The following is an 18,411-nucleotide window of genomic DNA, read 5'->3' on the forward strand; positions in this document are numbered from 1 at the left end:
TCTCGAACAGGGTGATGTCAACACTTCCTGCAGGAAGAGCAGCAACAGCAGTTTCACATCTGCACCACAGACATTGCTCAACCGCGCTGCACAGCCGGCATGAGTCTCACGGACACCAGCGCTGCGCAGCCCCGGCCCGGAGCCGCCCCCGCCGTGTCCCCCCCCCCGGGCACTCCGGACAACCCGCTTTCCCTCTCGGGGCTTACACCCCTGCTGCTTGCAAACTTCTCCCGTGTTCCCTTCTGGGCCACGAACAAGAACGAGAGGCTCCAGAAACAGCAGTGCTGCTGCCCTGCCACGCAGTCCATCCGAACACAGACGGGAAGTGAATTTTGCCCAGATCTGGGAAAATACACCCTGGAAAATGTATTCAGAGCAACTGCTTACAGACCAGTGTGATTCCTCCCGGTGCAGTCCTTTCTCTACAGGGCACTGACCTGCGGCAGCTCCTTCCAGGCTCTGCGTCCTGGGGCGCTTTTGTTCGCACCAGCAGACTCGGAGTCGCCGCACAGAGAAGCCGGGAAGGCCCCGGCCCTGCAGCCTCTCTCGTCCCTTCCTCAGTAGCAGCTTTCTGCTTAGCCCAGTTTTTGGGCCACGAAGCTGAGAGCAGTGTTTCCCATGAGGTGGCATGGAAATTGCAGCAGATGTTGCAGTCAGCTTGTTGATGCACAGCTTTTCTGCACGGAGGAGTTTGGACCTCTTCCACACTTCTGTGTTTCCCTGTCCAGTCCGCGCGAGGCCACGCTCTGAGCCACCATCGCACCGCCCCGAAGGTTGCACTGCATGTGCTCCGCAGCCCACACGCCAAGCCGCTTACTGTCAATGCCGCCTTGCTAGACAAGCTGACATTTCATATTCCTCCGCAGATTTCCCGCGCCTCTCCCTGACCACGCAGTGACTTTATCCCGTGTCACATCACATCATTTCATGCAAAGGACAGGAAACGACATCTCTGTCTCCTCGAGGAGCAATTCGCAGGGCAAAATAGAAACCAACTGGAGTCAAGTGTGCAGGGACCAGTCAATATTGCTGTAAGAGGAAAGTTTAGAAATGCAATATACTGTGGTGGTAACTAGGAATAATAAAATAATTAAGTCTCTCAGACTCCCTCTCCCTCTCCAAAGAGGCTCTTGGCAGCTTCAAAGACAGAGCTAATAAATCCTTCTCATAACTCAATCTCAAACAGCACTAGGAAAGCAGACGGGAGCAATCTACCTCCAGTCTGGGTTTCGATATCCCAGCCCTCTCCCGCACTCCCAGGGCCACGGCGAGCATCTGCCCGTGCTGGTCCAGCAGCTGCTCGGCGGCTCCGGCGGCCCTGGACGCACCGGCTCGTTAGCACCGGGCCCGCTGCCACGGAGGCCTCCCTGACGGGACAGACCTCCCTCCCCAGCCCTGCGGTGGGGGCAGCCGGCGTGGGAGGAACTTGGCTCTTCCCCTTTCGCCTCGCTCTTGCCCCAGGTTCCCCGGACCGCGGTGCCGCTGCCGCTGCCGCCTCTGGCCCAGCCCCCGGGGAGACCCGGTGCTCCGTTTCGCCCCACGGCAGATCGGCGTCTGCGGCATCCCTGCGGTGGCTGGAGCAGGCTTCCCTTCCTCGGGCATACCGCAGAGCCACACGTTCTGCATCGGAGTGTTCAGACTTCCACCCGTTACACGCTCTTAATGAGACCTGTGGAGAGTTCAGACATCTGCCTTCCCAGCCCTTGAGCTCCGGAGTCAGTAGCTTCCATGTGTCGCTCCACATTACCCACCAACCCTTCCAGGTTGCAGGGCTTAGTTTCTTTCTACCAACCCTTCCAACACAATTAGGAGTTCCTGGAGAACATGATCTTGGGCTTTAATTACCTTTGATGCTTCTTTAATCATTTTTCTCAGGCCAGAAAGACCCAGGAAAGGGGGAGTTAGGAGCACAGGCTGCAGAATCCTTTTGGAAAGGCACCAGTTGGAACTGGGCGAGGTCAACTTTCTCCACTGTCTCCTCCTTTAGGCGCTTCATCTGCTGGGTATCTTCCTTCTGGATCTGGTCCCTTGCTGTCACACACGACTTTTTGCTCCTCGTCTGATGAATTAGGAAGTGCTTGAGCACTCCCTCAGACAGAGCAAAGGAGGAAAGGAGCAAAGACGCAGGTAGGCAGTGGCACCGTCTCAAAGCCTGACTCCTGCAAACTGCTTCAGCTATAACTGGGCTGACGGGAAGCCTCCTGCAGAGTCACCTTTCGCTCTTGCGTCTCGGACCCGGAGCGCGAGAGCCGAGGCAGCTCCGGGCAGCCGTGGAGCACACATGCCACAGCGAACCGGGAGACGACGAGCGGAGCTGCAGGTCCTTGCAGGGATCATCTCGCTCTGCGCAGCTCTGAGCGCAGCGGGGCCTGGCCCAGGGGCAGCATCGTGACCCCCGGGCTCAGCAGACCCCCTCTGTGACCGCTGACGTCCACCCACGTACTTCGCAACGCTCCACCAGGTCTTCATGGGACGGACAGGCCGCCCCACCGCCAAGGACGGTCCCCAAACCCTCCCACGCTGCCGAGGAGGACCCCAAGAGCAGCCCGGGCAGCTTTGGGCATCCTGTGCTGCCCTTGCTCTGCTCCACCTGTGCTACAGGGCCGCTGTAAAATTCAACCAGCCCTGCCTCTGGGTCCTCCTGCTTCTCCTGGTATCCGCAAGGACCCGGCCCCTCGCTCCCGGCCACCGGCCGCGGGTCGGGTGCCCCTGCCCGGCCCGGCCCACCGCAGTCAGCGGCAGCGAGCGCTCCCGGGAGGACGCGGCCCCGGCCGCGCTGAGGACGCGCTGCCCTGCTGAGGCACTTTGTGCTGCCTTGCAGGAACCGGGGAAGTAGGTGTAAGGGAAAAAAGAAGAAGGATTTAAGCAGGAGCTTAGCGAATCCATCTGTGCTGACATCCATCAGTGTCACTCCTTGGCTGCAAAAGCAATATTTATAAATCACGTTTCAAAACTGGCTACAAATTTGTACAAAGAAACAGATGGGCTGGTGGTAGCAGTTTGTCACCACTGATATTTATATGAAGAAGGAGAGAGAAGTGCAAGAGGGGCGAACGACGAGAGGGAGGAAGGGGCGGACAGAGGAGGCTGCAGCGAGGAACGAGCGAGAGCAGGGGGCGAAGGCGAGCGCTGCCAGGACACGCGATGCACTGGGGAAGGCGGGGGGAAGGAACAAAGGAAAAATCAGAGGGAGACGAGGCTGAAGCACGCTCCTGCAGCAGAGGTGAGGTGCCTCTGCACAGGCGGCCTCCTCTCCCTGCTGCCGCAGATGGCGTCGCTCGGCATTTGGGAGGGTCTGCAACCACCGGGGATAACTGCAGCAACAGCATTTGTTTCACCCAGAGCAGAAGGTGGGAGGCGATGCCAGCTTTCACTCGCTTTATTCAGCGTTGCGCCACAGGCAACGCTGGCGGGACCGCTCAGCGCGGAGGCGGAGCGTGAGCGCAGGGAGCCTCGTCCCAGCCGGGGCAGCGGCTCGGGGAGACGGCCGCGCGTGAGCCCGGTCCCGTGCATGAGCCTGGTCCTGCGCCCGCTGCAGCGCGTGAGCCCGGTCCTGCGCCCGCGACGGACCCCAGCGCGCACAAGCGGGGACAATTCCCGAACACCGCCGGGCGGCAAAGCCTCGGCCGAGCCTCATCGCCCCGGCCCGGCCCTCGGGCCAGAGCAGCCCCGATCCCCGCGGGACCGCGGCAAAGGGGCCAGCTGCGAGCAGGGACCGGCCCTCGTCCTGCTGGGGCTCGGGAGGGCCAGGCCCCGCGGGTGCCGGGCAGCTCCGCGCTCCAGCAGGTTCTCGTAGGGCCCCTCGGAGAAAGGGAGGACAGTTAATCACTGGGTGTGGTGCAAAATCTTGCAAGGATTAAAGCGTGCTTACGGGATAAGAAGCAAAGGTCTCATCAACAGCTGCCCCGCGGGTGCAGGGGAGGAACTCGGGTCAGGCACAGCTGCGCTTTTCAGGGCACAAAGTAACATCAGTCTTTCTGCAATTATGTATGAGATTTTTTGCTGCAAGCCCCATTTTGACTATCCCTAACGATGCTGAGTCCAATCTGAAAAAGCAGGATCCTATGTCAGCAGAGGGTTCCCTCTGAAAAGCTCAGAACAAACTAAATCAGACTTTTGACAGATGAAGCTGCAAAAGCAAAGACAAAAATCTGGTCACAAAAATCTGGTCTGAAAAAAACAAAAAAGCATTTCAGCTTGGTCTGCTGGCTTCGGTCCAGGCCGGCCCCTTGGCTGAAGCAGATCCCCGCCTCTGCGAGGGTCCCTGTCGCACGTGGCACTGCGATCGGCGCCTGGATTCGTCAGAAACGCCGGCCAGGAGGAGGCAGCGGGCTGATAACCCCCTTCCGAGCTGCCACCTCCGTGCAAGCGCAGCCTGCCCCTGCGGCGCTCAAAGCCAGCTAAAAGCAGCCGGGCTCCAGCCCCCGTCGGCGGTGCCGCAGCTGCTCCCTCGGCCCCGCGGAGCGGCACGCGGCGCTCCCGGCACGGAGCGAGACCCCGAGGGGGGACGAGCCGTGGGCGCCTCGCCCGCCCCAAAGCAAACGGGAGGAAAGGGGGGGCCCGGCTCTGGGAAGCCCCGATGAACCTCTCTCCCAGGCAGAAGGTGCCTCCTGGCACACGTGGGGCTCGTGCGAGAGCGCGGACGGGTCCTTTGCCCGGGAAGAGGGGGGAGAAAGCGAGCTGGGGCCGTGGCACCAGCCCGTCCCGGCGCCAGTGAGGGAGCCTGCACGGACCCCGAGCTCGTCCCCGCCACCGCGGCGAGGCCGGGCAGGAGGAGGGCTGGGGTCCGGCCGCGGCGCCACGCGGCCCCGTCACCCCCGCCGGCTGCACGGCCGGGGAGGGCAGGACTCACCCTTGACGTCCAGCAGGGAAAAGTGGTGGCTGTGGGAGGCCTCGGGCACCAGGGTGAAGTAGAAGCGGTGGCCGCCCTGGGGCTCGTCGCGGTCCACGACGCTGATGGTCTGGATGAGCTGCGGGAGAGCGCGGCGGTGAGGAGCGGGGCGGCCGCCCGGCCCCGGCTCGGGGGTCACCCCCCCCCCGCGCTCGCGCTACCTGGCCCGGCTTGGCGTCCTCGCACACGGCGGCTTCGTAGGGGGTGGCCAGCTCGGGCGGGTTGTCGTTGACGTCCAGGATGCGGATGCGCAGGGAGGCCCTCGACACCTGCGAGTGATTCTCTGCAAGGGAAAAGCAGCGACGCTTCAGCGGGAGCCGCCATCTGCCACCGGCCGGGCGCAAACGCTCCCCGGTCCCGAGAGCTCCCGCGGCGCCGCCGGGGCTCACCCCCCTCGCTGCCCGCGCGTCCCGGCGGAGAAGCCCGGTGTCGGGCCACACATCAGGGCTCCCGAGCTGCCGCCGCCGGCTCACCCGCAAAGCCCCGCGGCACGAGGCTGCACCCGGCACGGCTGCACCGCGGGGAGGTACACGCAGCCGCGGGATGTCACGCCGGGACCGGCCGGGGCTCCTCCGCCGCTGGCTATTGCATTGCACGGCTTGCCGGAGGGACGGCCGGCCTCCTGCCACCGCGTGCAGCACCGCGAGGCCGGTCGCGTCCGCCCGCACCCCGGCCCCTGCACTGCCGCCCGCCCCGCCGGTCCTGCCCCACGGCGCGCACCTGAGCGACGCCAGCCCTCCCCGCAGCACTGCACACCACTCCGGGGGCCTGATGCTTCCCGAAGCGCCTCCCCACGCGCTTCCAGAAACCAGGAATCCTGGCACGCCGGCTGCTCCGCTCCCCCCCGCTTCTCCTCTCGCTGCTGCCCGCTTGTCCGTGACACCAGCGCTGGCCCCCGCGTCGGGGGCAGAGGGGCCCCGGGAGCAGGAAAGGACCCCCGGCTGCCCTCACCCAGCCCAGCCGCTCCGACGGCTGCATTCAGGGAGGGAGCAAAGTCGTGACTAGGAGCCTGGAGCGACGCGTTATTTTACAAAGCACGTTGGTGCAGCAAAACTGACGGCAATCGCTTCGGGGGAGCGAGGAAGCCGGAGGCAGCGGGGCGGGATGGAGGCGGAGCGGAGGCGGCCGCGGGGCACCGCCGGGGCACCGTGCCCACGGGCAGCAGGGCCACAGCACCGCGTCAGCCCCCCGGGGCCTCGGCTGCCGGGCAGGGAGACGGAGCTCTTCCCCACCGCCCGAGCGTGCCGTGGAAGCGAGCCGGCATGGCCCCAAGCGTGCTGCGGAGAGACGGGCGAGGAGAGGCAGCCGGGGAGGAGGAGGAGGAGGAGGCGGCCCGGGGAAGGTGCGACCCGAGACCGTCTCCCCATCCCAACCAGGACCACGAGAAGCATTTCCTCCCCGCGGCCGCGGACAAAACCCGGTCCCTCCCTGCGAGCCCGGGACACCCCGAACCCCCGGCCGCTCCCCATCGAGGTTCGAAACGCAACCACGGCACCTCCCGCCACCCTGCCCGGAGGCACACGGAGGTTTCTCATTATTTCAGCTCTGTCGTGCTCTGCTTGGAGCATTCGTTATAAATGCATTCGTTACAAACCTTCCTCTTCCTTTGAGCCCAGTACCTGGACTTATAGGTGGAAAATATGAAAAATAGCCAGGTGTATTTGGAAAAAAAAATCTCCAAAACATCTCTGAAATATGTTTTCTGTAACTTGAGTGGCATAAACTGAATTTACAATGGTCAGGAGAGCAATTAAGATTTTGTCGGAGTGCATCCGTGATGAAGTGCACGACTCACTTAACAGCACCGCAAACTCCACATCGGTACGTCCAAAAAGCTCCGACACACGCTTCATCCTCGTGGAGCATCGCTGCCTGCGCAGAGGCGCGTGCCCCCGCGTCCGCTCCCGCACGCGCTGGTGTGCGCTGGCACCCAGGAGCAAACGCTCAGCGGGAGAAGAGGGGCCCGGGCGGGCGCCTGCCGCGAGCTCGCGCGAAGCAGAGTCACAGCCGCAGAGGGAGGCTGCAGAGAACAGAGGCAGCCCCTGGCCCGGGGACGGGTGGGAGGTGGCACCTGCCAGGCTGAGTGCGACCGGGTTAAGAGAAGAGGACAAAAAAAAGAAAAAAAAAGAAGAGGGCATCTTCTTCCATTGCAGCATCTCTCCTTGGTATTCCAGCTCAGCTGACTGACATGCAAATTAGTTTAATTATTTCTTCTTCTAAAATAAATTATATTTTGCAGTGGCTGCAATATGTTGTGTCAGGCAAAATTACATTCAATATTTTTAAACTAATTGATGTCAGCCTTGAGAAAATCTGATTGACAGGAGCGAGGAAACTAGGCTGCTACCTAAACGGTTTCCTAAATTAAAATTAAACATGCCGTTTTTCTGCATTTCCTCCAGGAGTTGGAACGCTATTAATCTGCAAAGACTGGGAAAGACAAGGAAAACGCAGAGACCGAGGGGAGACGCCGGGAGCGGCGCGGCGGGTGCAGGAGCTCCAGCCCGGGCAGAGCCGCTGCAGCACCCGGGGCCCGTGGGGCCAGCGGCACCGTGTCCGCACCGCGGCACCTCCGTCTCCCTCGGCCGCCCCGAGGCCGGGCCAGGCGAGCTGGGGAGGGACCCGACTCCCTGCCAGCCCCGACAGCAACGTGCAGGCGCTGGATTTTCCTAGCCGAACTGCCCCTCACGCGATCTCGCAATAAAGCACAGCGCTTTGACGCCAGAACCTCCACCGCGAGGCTCCGGGTCCGACCGCCGCGGGAGCACGAGCATCCTTCGCACCGCTACCCGCGGGCAAGCCCCAGCGACAGTGCACGCGCAGAAAGCGGCTCCGCAGCCTCTCCGGGCTCCGAGCAGGAACCAGGGACGGCGGCTGCTGTATTTCGCGGCGGCAGCACCGCGGGAAGCAGAGCTCGCGCCCCTTGCATTGGGTGCAGGCTGCAGCCCCACGTCTTTGCATCAAGACCAAATCGGTGCAGTGCTGAATTCAGAACTATCACATCAGCACAGCAGCCAGAAGAGCCCGGGGTGGGACTCGAAGCCGCGCTATCGCAGCAAACTGGGAGAACAAAGCGCAGATTAGAAGACCGGGGCAGACAACTGCTGCCCAGCACCTGCACGACGGCGGTGAAACGCGGCAGGTTTTGTGCACGCCAGCGCAGCTGCCCGGCTGCAGAGCGGAGCCGGGCCGGCACAAAGCCAGCGCGCAGCGGAGGCATCGCCTGTCAGACGCGGGCGGCTGCATCGGGGCCGGCGCTGCGAGCGCGGCTCCGAGCCGGGGGAAGCGAGGCGGGAGCAGCGGTTAAACCGAGCAACATATAAATGGCTCTCACCTCTCCCGAGTCCTGCCCGAGCTCAGCAGCAGGAGAGTCATTAAATCGCATCCAAACACAATGCTCTGATTAAAGCCAGTCTCCAGCAGGAAGATTTATCATCTCAATTACCAGCAGTGGACACAGCAGTCAAGGCCTCATCATTTTACATGAGCAAAGAGGAAAACAGGAAGAGAATCACTAATATTAGCCCAAGGAAGGTAAACAGCTTGCGAGAGATGAAGATTTATCTCTGGGAACGCTTGGCCTGGTCCCAGTCCAGATTTGCTGAACGGTCCCCAGGTTTCCTGCTGGCTGCCTATTTACAGGGCCAAACATTCTGCTCATCGCTGGTGGGCAGAGGCAGCTCACGCGGCAACGAGCCCGTTCTGCAAACGGGAGACCCGGCCCCCCTCCGGCAGCACGCAGCCCCAGCCAGGGGCCTCCCGGCTGCTGCTCGTCGCCCCTGGGATGCGGCTATACCCGTTATCGGCCGCAGGCGGGACGCGCACCATGGTGCGGCAGCCCCGGGACCATGCGATCCGCCAGCCACGCTGCCGCGGCGCACGGAGGCTCCCGGCCGCTCCGCGCGGGCAGAGCCCTGTCCGTCCGTCCATCCGCCACCACGCAGCACCGGCACAGCGCGACATCCATCACGCACCCTGCGCCGAAGCCCCTCTCTCGCTTTGAAGGCCTTACCTTTACAACTGCCCTTTCCACCAGAGTATTCAGACATAAATTGTGCTTTAAATTCAATATCAGCCATTAATATTTCATGATTACAAAACGTTAAGGATAATGTCACTGGGAGGAATGTCTGGGCAGTTAAAATGGATGAGTTGGAGCTCGCTGACAGGAGAAGTCGGAATACTAAAGAATCTCCGCAGCCTTTGAAGCGATCCAACCTGACAGCCTTCCCTGCTGGAGGGGAGCCGCAGCATTTACTGACTCGCTCCGAAATCTTAGCTGCTGCGTATAAACATTTTCCTTCTGATTCTTGTCACCTCACGTTTGCTCTGGATGCCGAGCTGTGCCGTAACGCCGCGCTCCCTCCCCGCCGGGACGCACCGCAGCTCCGCGGCACGCTGCCGGAGGACGGGGCAGGACCGGCCCGGCCGCCCGGGTCACCCGAGCCCGCAGACACCAAACGCCGCCGCAGAGACCAGCTTCGGCGAAAGCCACGGACTCGGGGACGTCCGAGCCTGGGGCCGCGCTCGCCCGGCCGCCACCTCCTCCCGCCCCTCCCGCGGCACCGGCCGCCGGGCGCTCGCGCCCCGAGACGCGTCCCGCCGGGCTGCCGCAGCGCCGGGTCCTTCGGCCTGAAAGATGCAGCAGGAGCCGAGCGCCGGACCCCGAGTCGAGCTCCTGACGTGGCTTCCTGAATATGGATGGCGTCTTATCAAATAACGCGTGAGCAAAAAGGAAGCAGAAAGCCCCAGGAGCCTCCCAGAGCGACTAGCAGACTCCTGCCCACAGCGTCCGCAGGGGACAAGTCCTGGCGAGCGTCCGCCAGTAATTGGAAGGCGCTTTGCAGCCAAGGCAGCTCCCTGGCACCAGCGGCACCGCGGCCGCGGCGCGGCAGAGCACGGCAGCCCTGGCAGCTCCCGCTCGAGACAGGTGGGAAGCCTGAAGGACACAGCAGGTCTTTCTGCTTCCCAGCCCGTTGCCCGGGATGAAGTCCCTGTCTCAAGACTCGGAAAAAGGAAGAACGCGCAGGGAAGCCGAGCACGCGCAGGGGCTGAGGATCCCGACCCACCGCCACGCACGGCACCCGCACGGCGCCCGGGCATCGCACGCTCTGCCGAGGAGCGGGATGCCCGGCGCGGCCTCGCCGCTTCCGACCCGCAGCGGAAAGCCTGCGGAGAATCAAAGCCTCCCCCTCGCTATTATCTTCTTTTCGCTCCCAAAGAGGAGTTTATTCATAGCTCCTGCAAGCAGCCAGACCCAGGTTTGTTCTTTTCTTTCTTCAGCTGAAGCAGAAAAGACAACAGAGCTTCTGCCGGAAAGCTGCTCTGCCCGCGCCGCTCCGCAGAGTCACGCGGAGGGAAGGTGAACCAGCACCATTCGCACCGCCACGGAGCCGCTCCCGCTCCCTCCCTGCTCTCCCAGCTGGATGTCAGCGCGTTTGGCTGTTCCCGTGGCCATGGGGGACAGAAAGTCCAGCCCCGGGACTGCGGCGGGGGGCTCAGAAAGGAGCCGGTCTCGGAAGAGGACGGAGCGGCTCGCGCCTGGCTCCCGGCCGCGGGGCTTGTCCCGGTCAGGCTGAGCCCCGCAGCCGGAGCTGGAGCAGCCGGAGGCAGCGGTGACGGCCACGCTACCTCCAAGGCCATCCCCGGCCTCGGGAGCGCCCTGCCCTCGCAGCCACCCCCGCCGTCAGCAGGACCGAGCGCGCAGCCCTGCCGGGGGCCAGAGGCAGCGAGGATGGGCTGCGACACCAGCCGCCCCCGGGCTCCTCCCGCGGGGTCTGCGGCCGTCCTGCCCCGCAAGCGCAGCGCTTACGCAGCCGCTCCAGCTCCCAGAGCCTCGCCGTCTCCTTCCAGCGCGGCAGGGCGGTTTCTGCAGCCTTGTTCCCCCGCCGCGGCCGGCACAGGGTGGTCGCAGCCCCAAGCAGTGGGACAAGAGCTCCCCAGGTGCTGCTGCTCCGGGAGCAGCCCGCAGACCGGGGCACGTCCAGCCCCTGCCGCCCGCACCCTCTCGCCCGCCTGCCTCTCGCCCCAGCGTCTGGTCTCATCCCCACGGCAGAAAACATGGCAAACTCGCTCTGTCCCCGGCAGCGAGAGACGGCGAGGAACGGCGTCCGAGGCACCCAGAGCCCCATCCCCGTCTGCAGGAACCGCCGGGAAATCCCCGCTGCCATCCCCGCGGCAAGGCTCCCGGGAGAGGGAGCGCGCGGCACGGCGCAGGGCAGACCTGACGCGGAGCGCAGCCGAGCCCGGGGGGCACCAACGTGGGAGCCCCCGGAGCAGCTCAGCCGGGGACACGCAGCGAGCAGCGCAGGGACGACGGCAGGGCTGACGCACAGACAACACGAGTTTGATCAGTGTTCAAAGATACTATTTGACCGTACACCCTTATTAATGCTCAAGTCAGGAAGAGTATTTTTAGGATGTCTGGGGAAATGTTCGACTCAGTGCTGCTGCATTTTTTTCTTGCTTCAGTGCTAATTAACACTCAGATCTCAGTCACCGCTGCAGGGAACACACCCGTATCCCCCGCTGTCCCACCTCCCGCCCAGCTCAGGCCGCCTGCCCACGCCGCGCTCCCCCTCACCTGCTTCCATTGCCAGGACGGTGATGTTGTGCCACCCGGCCGTCTCCCGGTCCAGCACCTTCCCCGTCACAATGGCGCCCGTGTCGGCATCGATGTCGAAGATCCTCTCCGCGTCCGTGCTGCGGTCGATGGCGTATCTGAGCACCGGGCGAGAGGGGAAGCCGTCAACGCGCGAACGCGCCAAGCTCAACCTCACCCAACCACGGGGTAGCGGGATCCAGCACAACGCAGCTTCGCTTTTCTTCCGCAGCCAAGTGTACGAAGGGCCCATTTCTACGGGCTGCAAGCCCAGAGCCCTCAGGTTAAATTAAAGCGTGGGTTTTGGTGCATGAGGTGGGACCAAGTGCATCTGCAGACGAGGGGGAACACCCGCTCCGACGGGAGCCTCACGCTCCAGGCACGCAGGAGACTCCGCACGCGCCCCGCTCCTCCCTCAGCCGGCCCAGCGCGGCCCCAAGCCGCCGGCTCCCGCGCACCCCACGCACCTTCCCGCGGCCGCGTTCGCCCGGGAGGGCGATGGCACAGCCCCGAGAAGAGTCCAACACCCTGGATCAGCCCTGACCCTACACAACTGGTCCCTGTGGCACGCGCCGCATTTCTGACAATTGCACCCAAAAAGCAGGCTGGCATTAAATCATGGCACAGTCGGTCCGCGCGCCCTGGAGGCAGCGACCGCCAGGGAAGCCCAGTCCAACCGAGGCCCCGAGCGCAGCCGTAACACAAATAAACACCGCCGCCGCGACCAGAATTGGAAATCCAGGAGGCCAACAAATCACAGACAATACAGCGTGATGGTATTGTGTGCAGCATCTTTCATACGCGCCGCATCCCAGGGCGCTTCGCAGAATTAAATAATACAAGACAGCAAAAAGTACAAAGGATGAATTACCGAAAGGAGGGCTGTGCATAAATTAAAGCCTCCAGTCACATGGACAACGCCACAAGGAAGACAGACACAGGCAAAACTGGCTGGAGAGCCGACGAGACAGGACGGCGCTGGAAGGCCACGTTGGATGAGGGGAGTGGGACGGGCTCCAGGCCAGGAGGACGCCCAGGACGGCAGGAGCCCTCGTGCCCGGCCCAGCGCAGCTCGGCCATGGTCTGCAGCCCGTCACCGGCGTGGCGAGCAGCCCCGGAGGCCAGCCAGCCCGCCGAGCACGAGGACAGCCGCTCCGCATGGGAATCGACAGCCTCCGCGACCCCTTTCCTGCCCGGGAGAGGAGCCCTTGTAGCTAAAGAGAAATGTTCAAAAATCGCTGTCTAAATGGCACCTGTGCACAGGCACAAACTAGCACGCCTGCACCTGCGGCCGGCCTCCTCACCCCCCGGCACCGAGAGGGGACGGGACCCTGCCGCCCACAGCCAGCTGCAAGCCAGGAGCCCCTGCACCACGTGCCAGGGACTTCTGAGCCCTCCTCCACGCTCTGCCCAAGGTCCCAGCTGGGAACGGCCTCTGCAACAGCCCCAGCAGGGACAGCAGTGCTGCCTGGCAGATACCGCACCGCTCCTCCACCCCGAGCTCGCTGGCTGTCAGGGGAGAGGAGACGCCCGGGCACTCGGGCTTGCGCAAACTGTTCCGATATTCTGCAGGAAGAACAGAAACCGGATGACAAAACCTATATCCTTCCAATGGCATAACTGATGTGTATGCGTAACCGCTTCCACTGTTCTCCCACATCCCCCAACCTCTCGCACATCCCTTTCTTCCTTCCCATTTTCATACTGCTGGAGTTCGAGATGGTACTTCATTTTCCATATACCTCTCTGCTTCCTGGGTAACCACATGCCTGTTTTTTCATACTCGTGTCTTTGTTGTACAAAGAGAGATGCATTCAGTAAAAATAGCTACACAAGAAAACCCTGCTGTTGACGGAGGTATCAGAGCCTGGAAGCAGCTGGCACCTGCTGCCTGCGCGGCCAGGGAGGGCAGGAGGCCGGTCAAGAGCACTCCGCACCGTGCCGCGGGCAGCCTCTTCCCACGCTTCTAACTGTTGTGCTGCTCAGGCCGTCTCGTGTCCCGCCTGAACTGTCCAGTGAGGACCGACGGCCATAGTAGGGTCTAAACCTACCCCAAAATCCAACCCTTTCAGCACTGCCACTGCACGGAGAGCGGCCACCTTTCCAACGCTGCAGCACGGGAAGGAGACGGAGCTCTGGCACCGCCTGCATCTGCCACTACAGCGGGGCCGAGCCTGTTTCTGCACACTGCGATTTCGGATGTGCCCCGGCCTGGTGGGTCTATAGCCTCTGTCCACAGCTCGTGCTGGTGCTCGGGCCCCCGAGCTCCCCTGGGCCCTGCGGCCTCTGTACCAGCATCCACGAGCAACCGAGGGGACAGCGTTAGCGAATGCTGTTTGCTACAAACACTATTCAACCTGCAATCTCTTCATGTGCATCTTCAGCCAATCCTCCCATCCTTGCTGATCAGGAGTGACAGGTCCCCATCCTCTGGATACAGCCAGCGCTTCATCTTGACCACCTCCGGGGAGCCTCCCCCCCCCCCCCCCAGCCCCCAGCACTGGGACCGATGGGGCTGCAGCACCAGGCACGCGAATGCAGGAAGGACCGTGCGGGTCTGGAAAAGGGAGGCTTCGCTCTCCAGCCAGTGCTGGACGCAGCGTGGCACGAAGCGGCTTCAGGGAGATCGTTATGCCAAACGCCATGCCGTTGCAGATGCCTTGACCACAGAAGGTCGTTAATGATTCACAGCCTTTTTCACAGTGGAGGGGATGTTAACTCCGGAAGAGTCTCCAGGCACAGCAGATTCCAGGGACAGGTGAAATGGGTATCAGGGACTTGCCTTAAACAAGATACACAGGCTTTTGGCTTACTGAGCATGAAACAAGCCCAAGGAAGCAGCAGTATCTAGATGTACATATAGAAACACTAGAAGAACATAGAGCCTGGTGAAAAAAGTGCACACGACCACAGCAACACCTGCCCCACTGGATTCTGAGGACACTGTACACAGCCTTTGGGGCAGATCATCTGCTCAAGCTGCTGTGGAGGCTCTGGAGCACTGCACTGGCTTTGGACCTGGGGACGGGGACATCCATCCGCTCCCCCCAGAAGACCGCCATGACCTGCTCAGCTGCAGAGCAACCTGCTCCTCACTGCTCTGCACGATGACAGGCCAAGAGGGAGATTCCCGTTACGCTCAGTGTGACTTCGCACAAGGCGATCTTCACTGACCGCAGTTTGTGCTGGCCATCACAAGCAGCTGTGCCTCCAGCAGTCCAGCTTCACACGCAGGAGCCCCGCCGGAGTCCGTGCGCCTCACCTGGGAAGGGGTCACCTTAACCCGTGGGTCCCCCAGGTGCTCGGAGGCGGGTATTTGCTCACCCCGCCCAAGGCCTGCCAGTGCTCCCATCTGAAATGGCAGTCCCTGGCTCCGATTGGGATGCGGACCTTGTAATCCATTTTCCTCTCTTCCTGCTGGCACTGCCTGTTGGTTTGGATGTTACAGGCAACTGTTTAATTTAGACAGCTTTCTTGGTTCTCATCTTTCTTGTGAATCTATTTCTCAAACAGTTCGTTTCACTTCTCCCCCTGAACGCAACGAGAAGCACATTTTCTGCCATGTGTTTTGTTAATAGGAAGCTTTTCAAACGCCGTGTGAAAAGCTTTTTGTTATGTTTGTTTTTTCCTCTTCTCCCTTTTGTGCTGAAGCAGGTTGTAGTTCTTGCTGTGCTGTTAGAGTCTATAAAACGCCCGTGTCCAACACATGTCTCAGGATTTGGTGAATGCCAAACAAGAATATCGCCGAGAACCTTAAATCCCAAGCAACATCTTCCCCGTGCTGATAAAGCCGGGAACGCACACAATCAGCACCGGCTCTCACTGCAGGCAGAAAAACAAAAGGCTCCCATACAAACAGCCTCACGTACGCAGACGGTCTATCGGCGCGTTGCTTAATGCAACGGCTCAGCTGAGAAAAATCACACTACGCCTAGGAAATACACAGCTAGAGCCAAAAAGCCAACTGGAAACTGCAGTCTTTCCGGAAAAAAAGTTGCTCCAGAAAGGCATTTCTTGCCTGTACCGTGGTGGGTTTCAGCGGCAGAGACGGGTGCAGGTCCCCGCACCGGCGCCCCAGCAGACCTCCCGTCCGGGCAAGCCGCACCCGCAGGCGGCCGGGGAGGGGACGCCCCGGAACGGCACAAGCGGGGTCCCGGGGCACCTCCCGGGAACAGGAGCCCGCGAGGGAGTCGGATGCTCCTTCGAGCCTCCCGTCTTCGCCGCGGGCCGGAGGGAGCTGTTACGCTGGGGGATGCAGCGCAGCTAGTCTGGCGGAGACCCGCTCTCGCACGTCCTCGCGGGACGCGTGGACCCGGGCGGAGGGCAGACGCGCCGGCTGCGCTGCACCTCCCTGGCAGCGCCGGGACGGGCGGGCGGCGGGAGCAGCGCGGGCCTCCGCACCGGCCTGGGGAGGAAGCCGGAGAGCCAAGGGCACCTCCTTTCCCACTGGGCTAAAAATACCTCCCAAACCTCGTTACTGGCAGCCTGCTGTCAGCAGGACTGGAAACGCTGACGGAGCTGACCCGCTCTGCGGAGACCCGCGCGCTTCCCCGCCGCACGGGAGGGCACATCTCGCCGTGGCACGGGGCTGCGGCCCTCCCGCTGCGCGCGCAGCCAAGCCAGCACACGGGCCGAGTCCAGGAGGCGGCAGCCACCACGGAAACACGGCCGCGTCTCCGCGCCCACCTCGAGCAGCCCGGGAGCAGGAAGTCAGAGCGATCTGCTGAACTGCAGTGACTTGAAAGGGTTCAAACCAGCTTCAAGGAGCTGAGGATCAAATGCTCGCTGTGCTGTCAGGACCAGTCGCTCTCTGATGTATCACAGGCGAAGAGCGAGGGCTGCCTTCTTGGGACCGCACTTTGGAGCAGCACACTTAAAATGCTGCGACTTACTGCTGTCTCCTGCTGATGGGCTAGTCGCGTCCTAGCAGGGTGCTGCAGGATGCCTGCATTAATACTTGTCCAGCACTTTGAAGCTGCAGAGATCTGCCTAGGTGGTGAATTTATTAATTTACCCGGCTGGCCGGGTACCAGGAAGCAGCAGAGGTCCAGGAGCACCTTTCCTGCACTAGGGCAGCAGGGCAGCGCTGCGCTCCGGCGTGGCTGATCCTCTCCCCAGGAACCCGCAGCTCCAGCCGGCACGTGTCAGAACGGCAGGGACAGCTCGTGCCCCCAGCTCCTGCGGCAAGCGCCGGGGGAGGATCGCAAGGGGACAGAGGTGCCTCTCCTCATGACGACGGACACAGAGGTGAGCGGAGAGCCAGATGGATAGAGACCAACTGCCACAGGGGACGCGGGAGGAGCTGTGTGCCTGGGGATAGCTGCAGGGGATAGCTGCAGGGAGGATACGCGCCTGAATGCCTCCAGCCTGGCAAGGGAAAACACATTGCAATTCCCAAGCTGCAGCAGACACCTGGGAGTCCTGTTAGCTGTATCCTCGTGCCTGAGCACATGAAACATCACCTTGTCTGGAACTAAGCCTACTGCAGGGCAGAGACACTTGCACAGCAAAGTTTGGCTCTAACCCTCTTGCTCCTGCTGCGTACTTGAAACTGCTTCTCTCTGCTCCAAGTCCCCATTTCAAGTATCACCTTCTGCACAGCAGCAGAAAGCCTCCCTCCTCTGCCTGCTTTTGTTCCATCTGCAAACAATGCAACAAGCTCCGCAGGGAAGCAAAGAGAAGAACAAGAGAGAATAAGAGTAAGAATAGTGCTGTCCCCAAGGCCCCTTTCCTACAATTATAGATCAGAAAATAAAATCTATATTCTTCAGCACTGCTAGAAACATTCAAGTGAAAAGGCATGTGCACACACGTACCTGCACACGAACGTGAAGACTGCACGCACATTTGAGGACTGCAAGCTGACATGCACTCGGCCACGTGCTCAGGGCAAAGACAGATGCAATTCTGACACGCGGCCCAAATTGAGGGCAGCCACGGGACAAGGTGAGCGTAGGCACTGAGAGAGCACGTCCAGTGCACGTGTTACTTGCTCACATAACGTAGCTCCACACACGGCTGCATGTCCATGCCAGGACTCTGCCCCGCGTGCCAGGGCTGATTTCATCCACATTCACCCCAAAGACAGCTTTCATCATCCAGCTTTGTGACACGGTACTCTCTGCCAGCTGCCAGGCGTCCATAGATGGCAGTTTTCCATTTGTAAATTCTTTGTGCTTTCTCAACATCTCATCTTCATCTCTGCAAAGAGCTGGAGATGCCCTCGCCCCCCCGGAGCCGGCGCGGTCCCCGTGGCTGCGCGGCGCGGGAGGTCAGCACCCCGAGCAGCCAGGCAGAGACACCGCGGAAGGGGCGTTACTCAGCGCCGTAATTCAGCCCTCGCTGACCACGTCCTCCTCCATCCCAAGACCCTGTTCCCACTGCGTCCCGATGTATCGCTACCAGGGACAGCCTCCACACGGGGCTCTCGGATGCAAAGCCATCGCTGCGCGCTCAAAGCAAGCGGCCGTGCACGAGGTGCCTGCAGCCCTGCCGTCACCTGGCATGAGAACACACAGCATCGGAAGGAAATTTTCCACACATCGAGGATGTTTTCTGAACACCAGCTTTTCATCACAACTGCTCGTGGCTCAGGCCAGTTGGCAGAGCCAGAAGGCTGCTTTGTGCCTTAGGTAATAACAGTTTAACAAGGTAACAATCTCCTTAGCTACAAATTAAAAGGAAATGGGAAATGTCCTGTGCAGATAAGCTGCTGCCTGGATTATGTCCCCTGCCCAAATATAAAATCTTGTGGCCTTGGATCCCCTTGCACACGCACGCACACAGCCTGGCTCCAGCTCTGCACCCCCGAATGTCAGTTTGTCACTCGCGGTCACTCGCCTGGGCTGCTCCAGGCGCCGCAGCCGCTGCCTCGCTGTCGGCAGCAAGGACGCGCGGGCGTCACGCGGCCGCCTTCCCC

General features: G+C 61.8%; 1 protein-coding gene across 8 annotated transcripts in view; it reads right to left on the bottom strand.

Annotated features, from left to right (window-relative positions):
* CDH22 (cadherin 22) overlaps window positions 1-18,411 on the bottom strand; it is a 122,157-nt gene that overhangs the window by 11,274 nt on the left and 92,472 nt on the right. For all 8 annotated transcript variants that reach the window (XM_064521768.1, XM_064521761.1, XM_064521762.1 and 5 more), the window contains 3 exons: window positions 11,475-11,611; window positions 5,053-5,174; window positions 4,853-4,970 (listed from right to left, as the gene is read on the bottom strand). In XM_064521768.1, coding sequence (XP_064377838.1) covers window positions 4,853-4,970; window positions 5,053-5,174; window positions 11,475-11,611 — 377 coding nt within the window. The remainder of the gene's footprint in view (window positions 1-4,852; window positions 4,971-5,052; window positions 5,175-11,474; window positions 11,612-18,411) is intronic.

Source organism: Dromaius novaehollandiae, chromosome 16 (assembly GCF_036370855.1).
Source record: "Dromaius novaehollandiae isolate bDroNov1 chromosome 16, bDroNov1.hap1, whole genome shotgun sequence".
In the NCBI taxonomy this organism is placed as follows: domain Eukaryota; kingdom Metazoa; phylum Chordata; class Aves; order Casuariiformes; family Dromaiidae; genus Dromaius; species Dromaius novaehollandiae.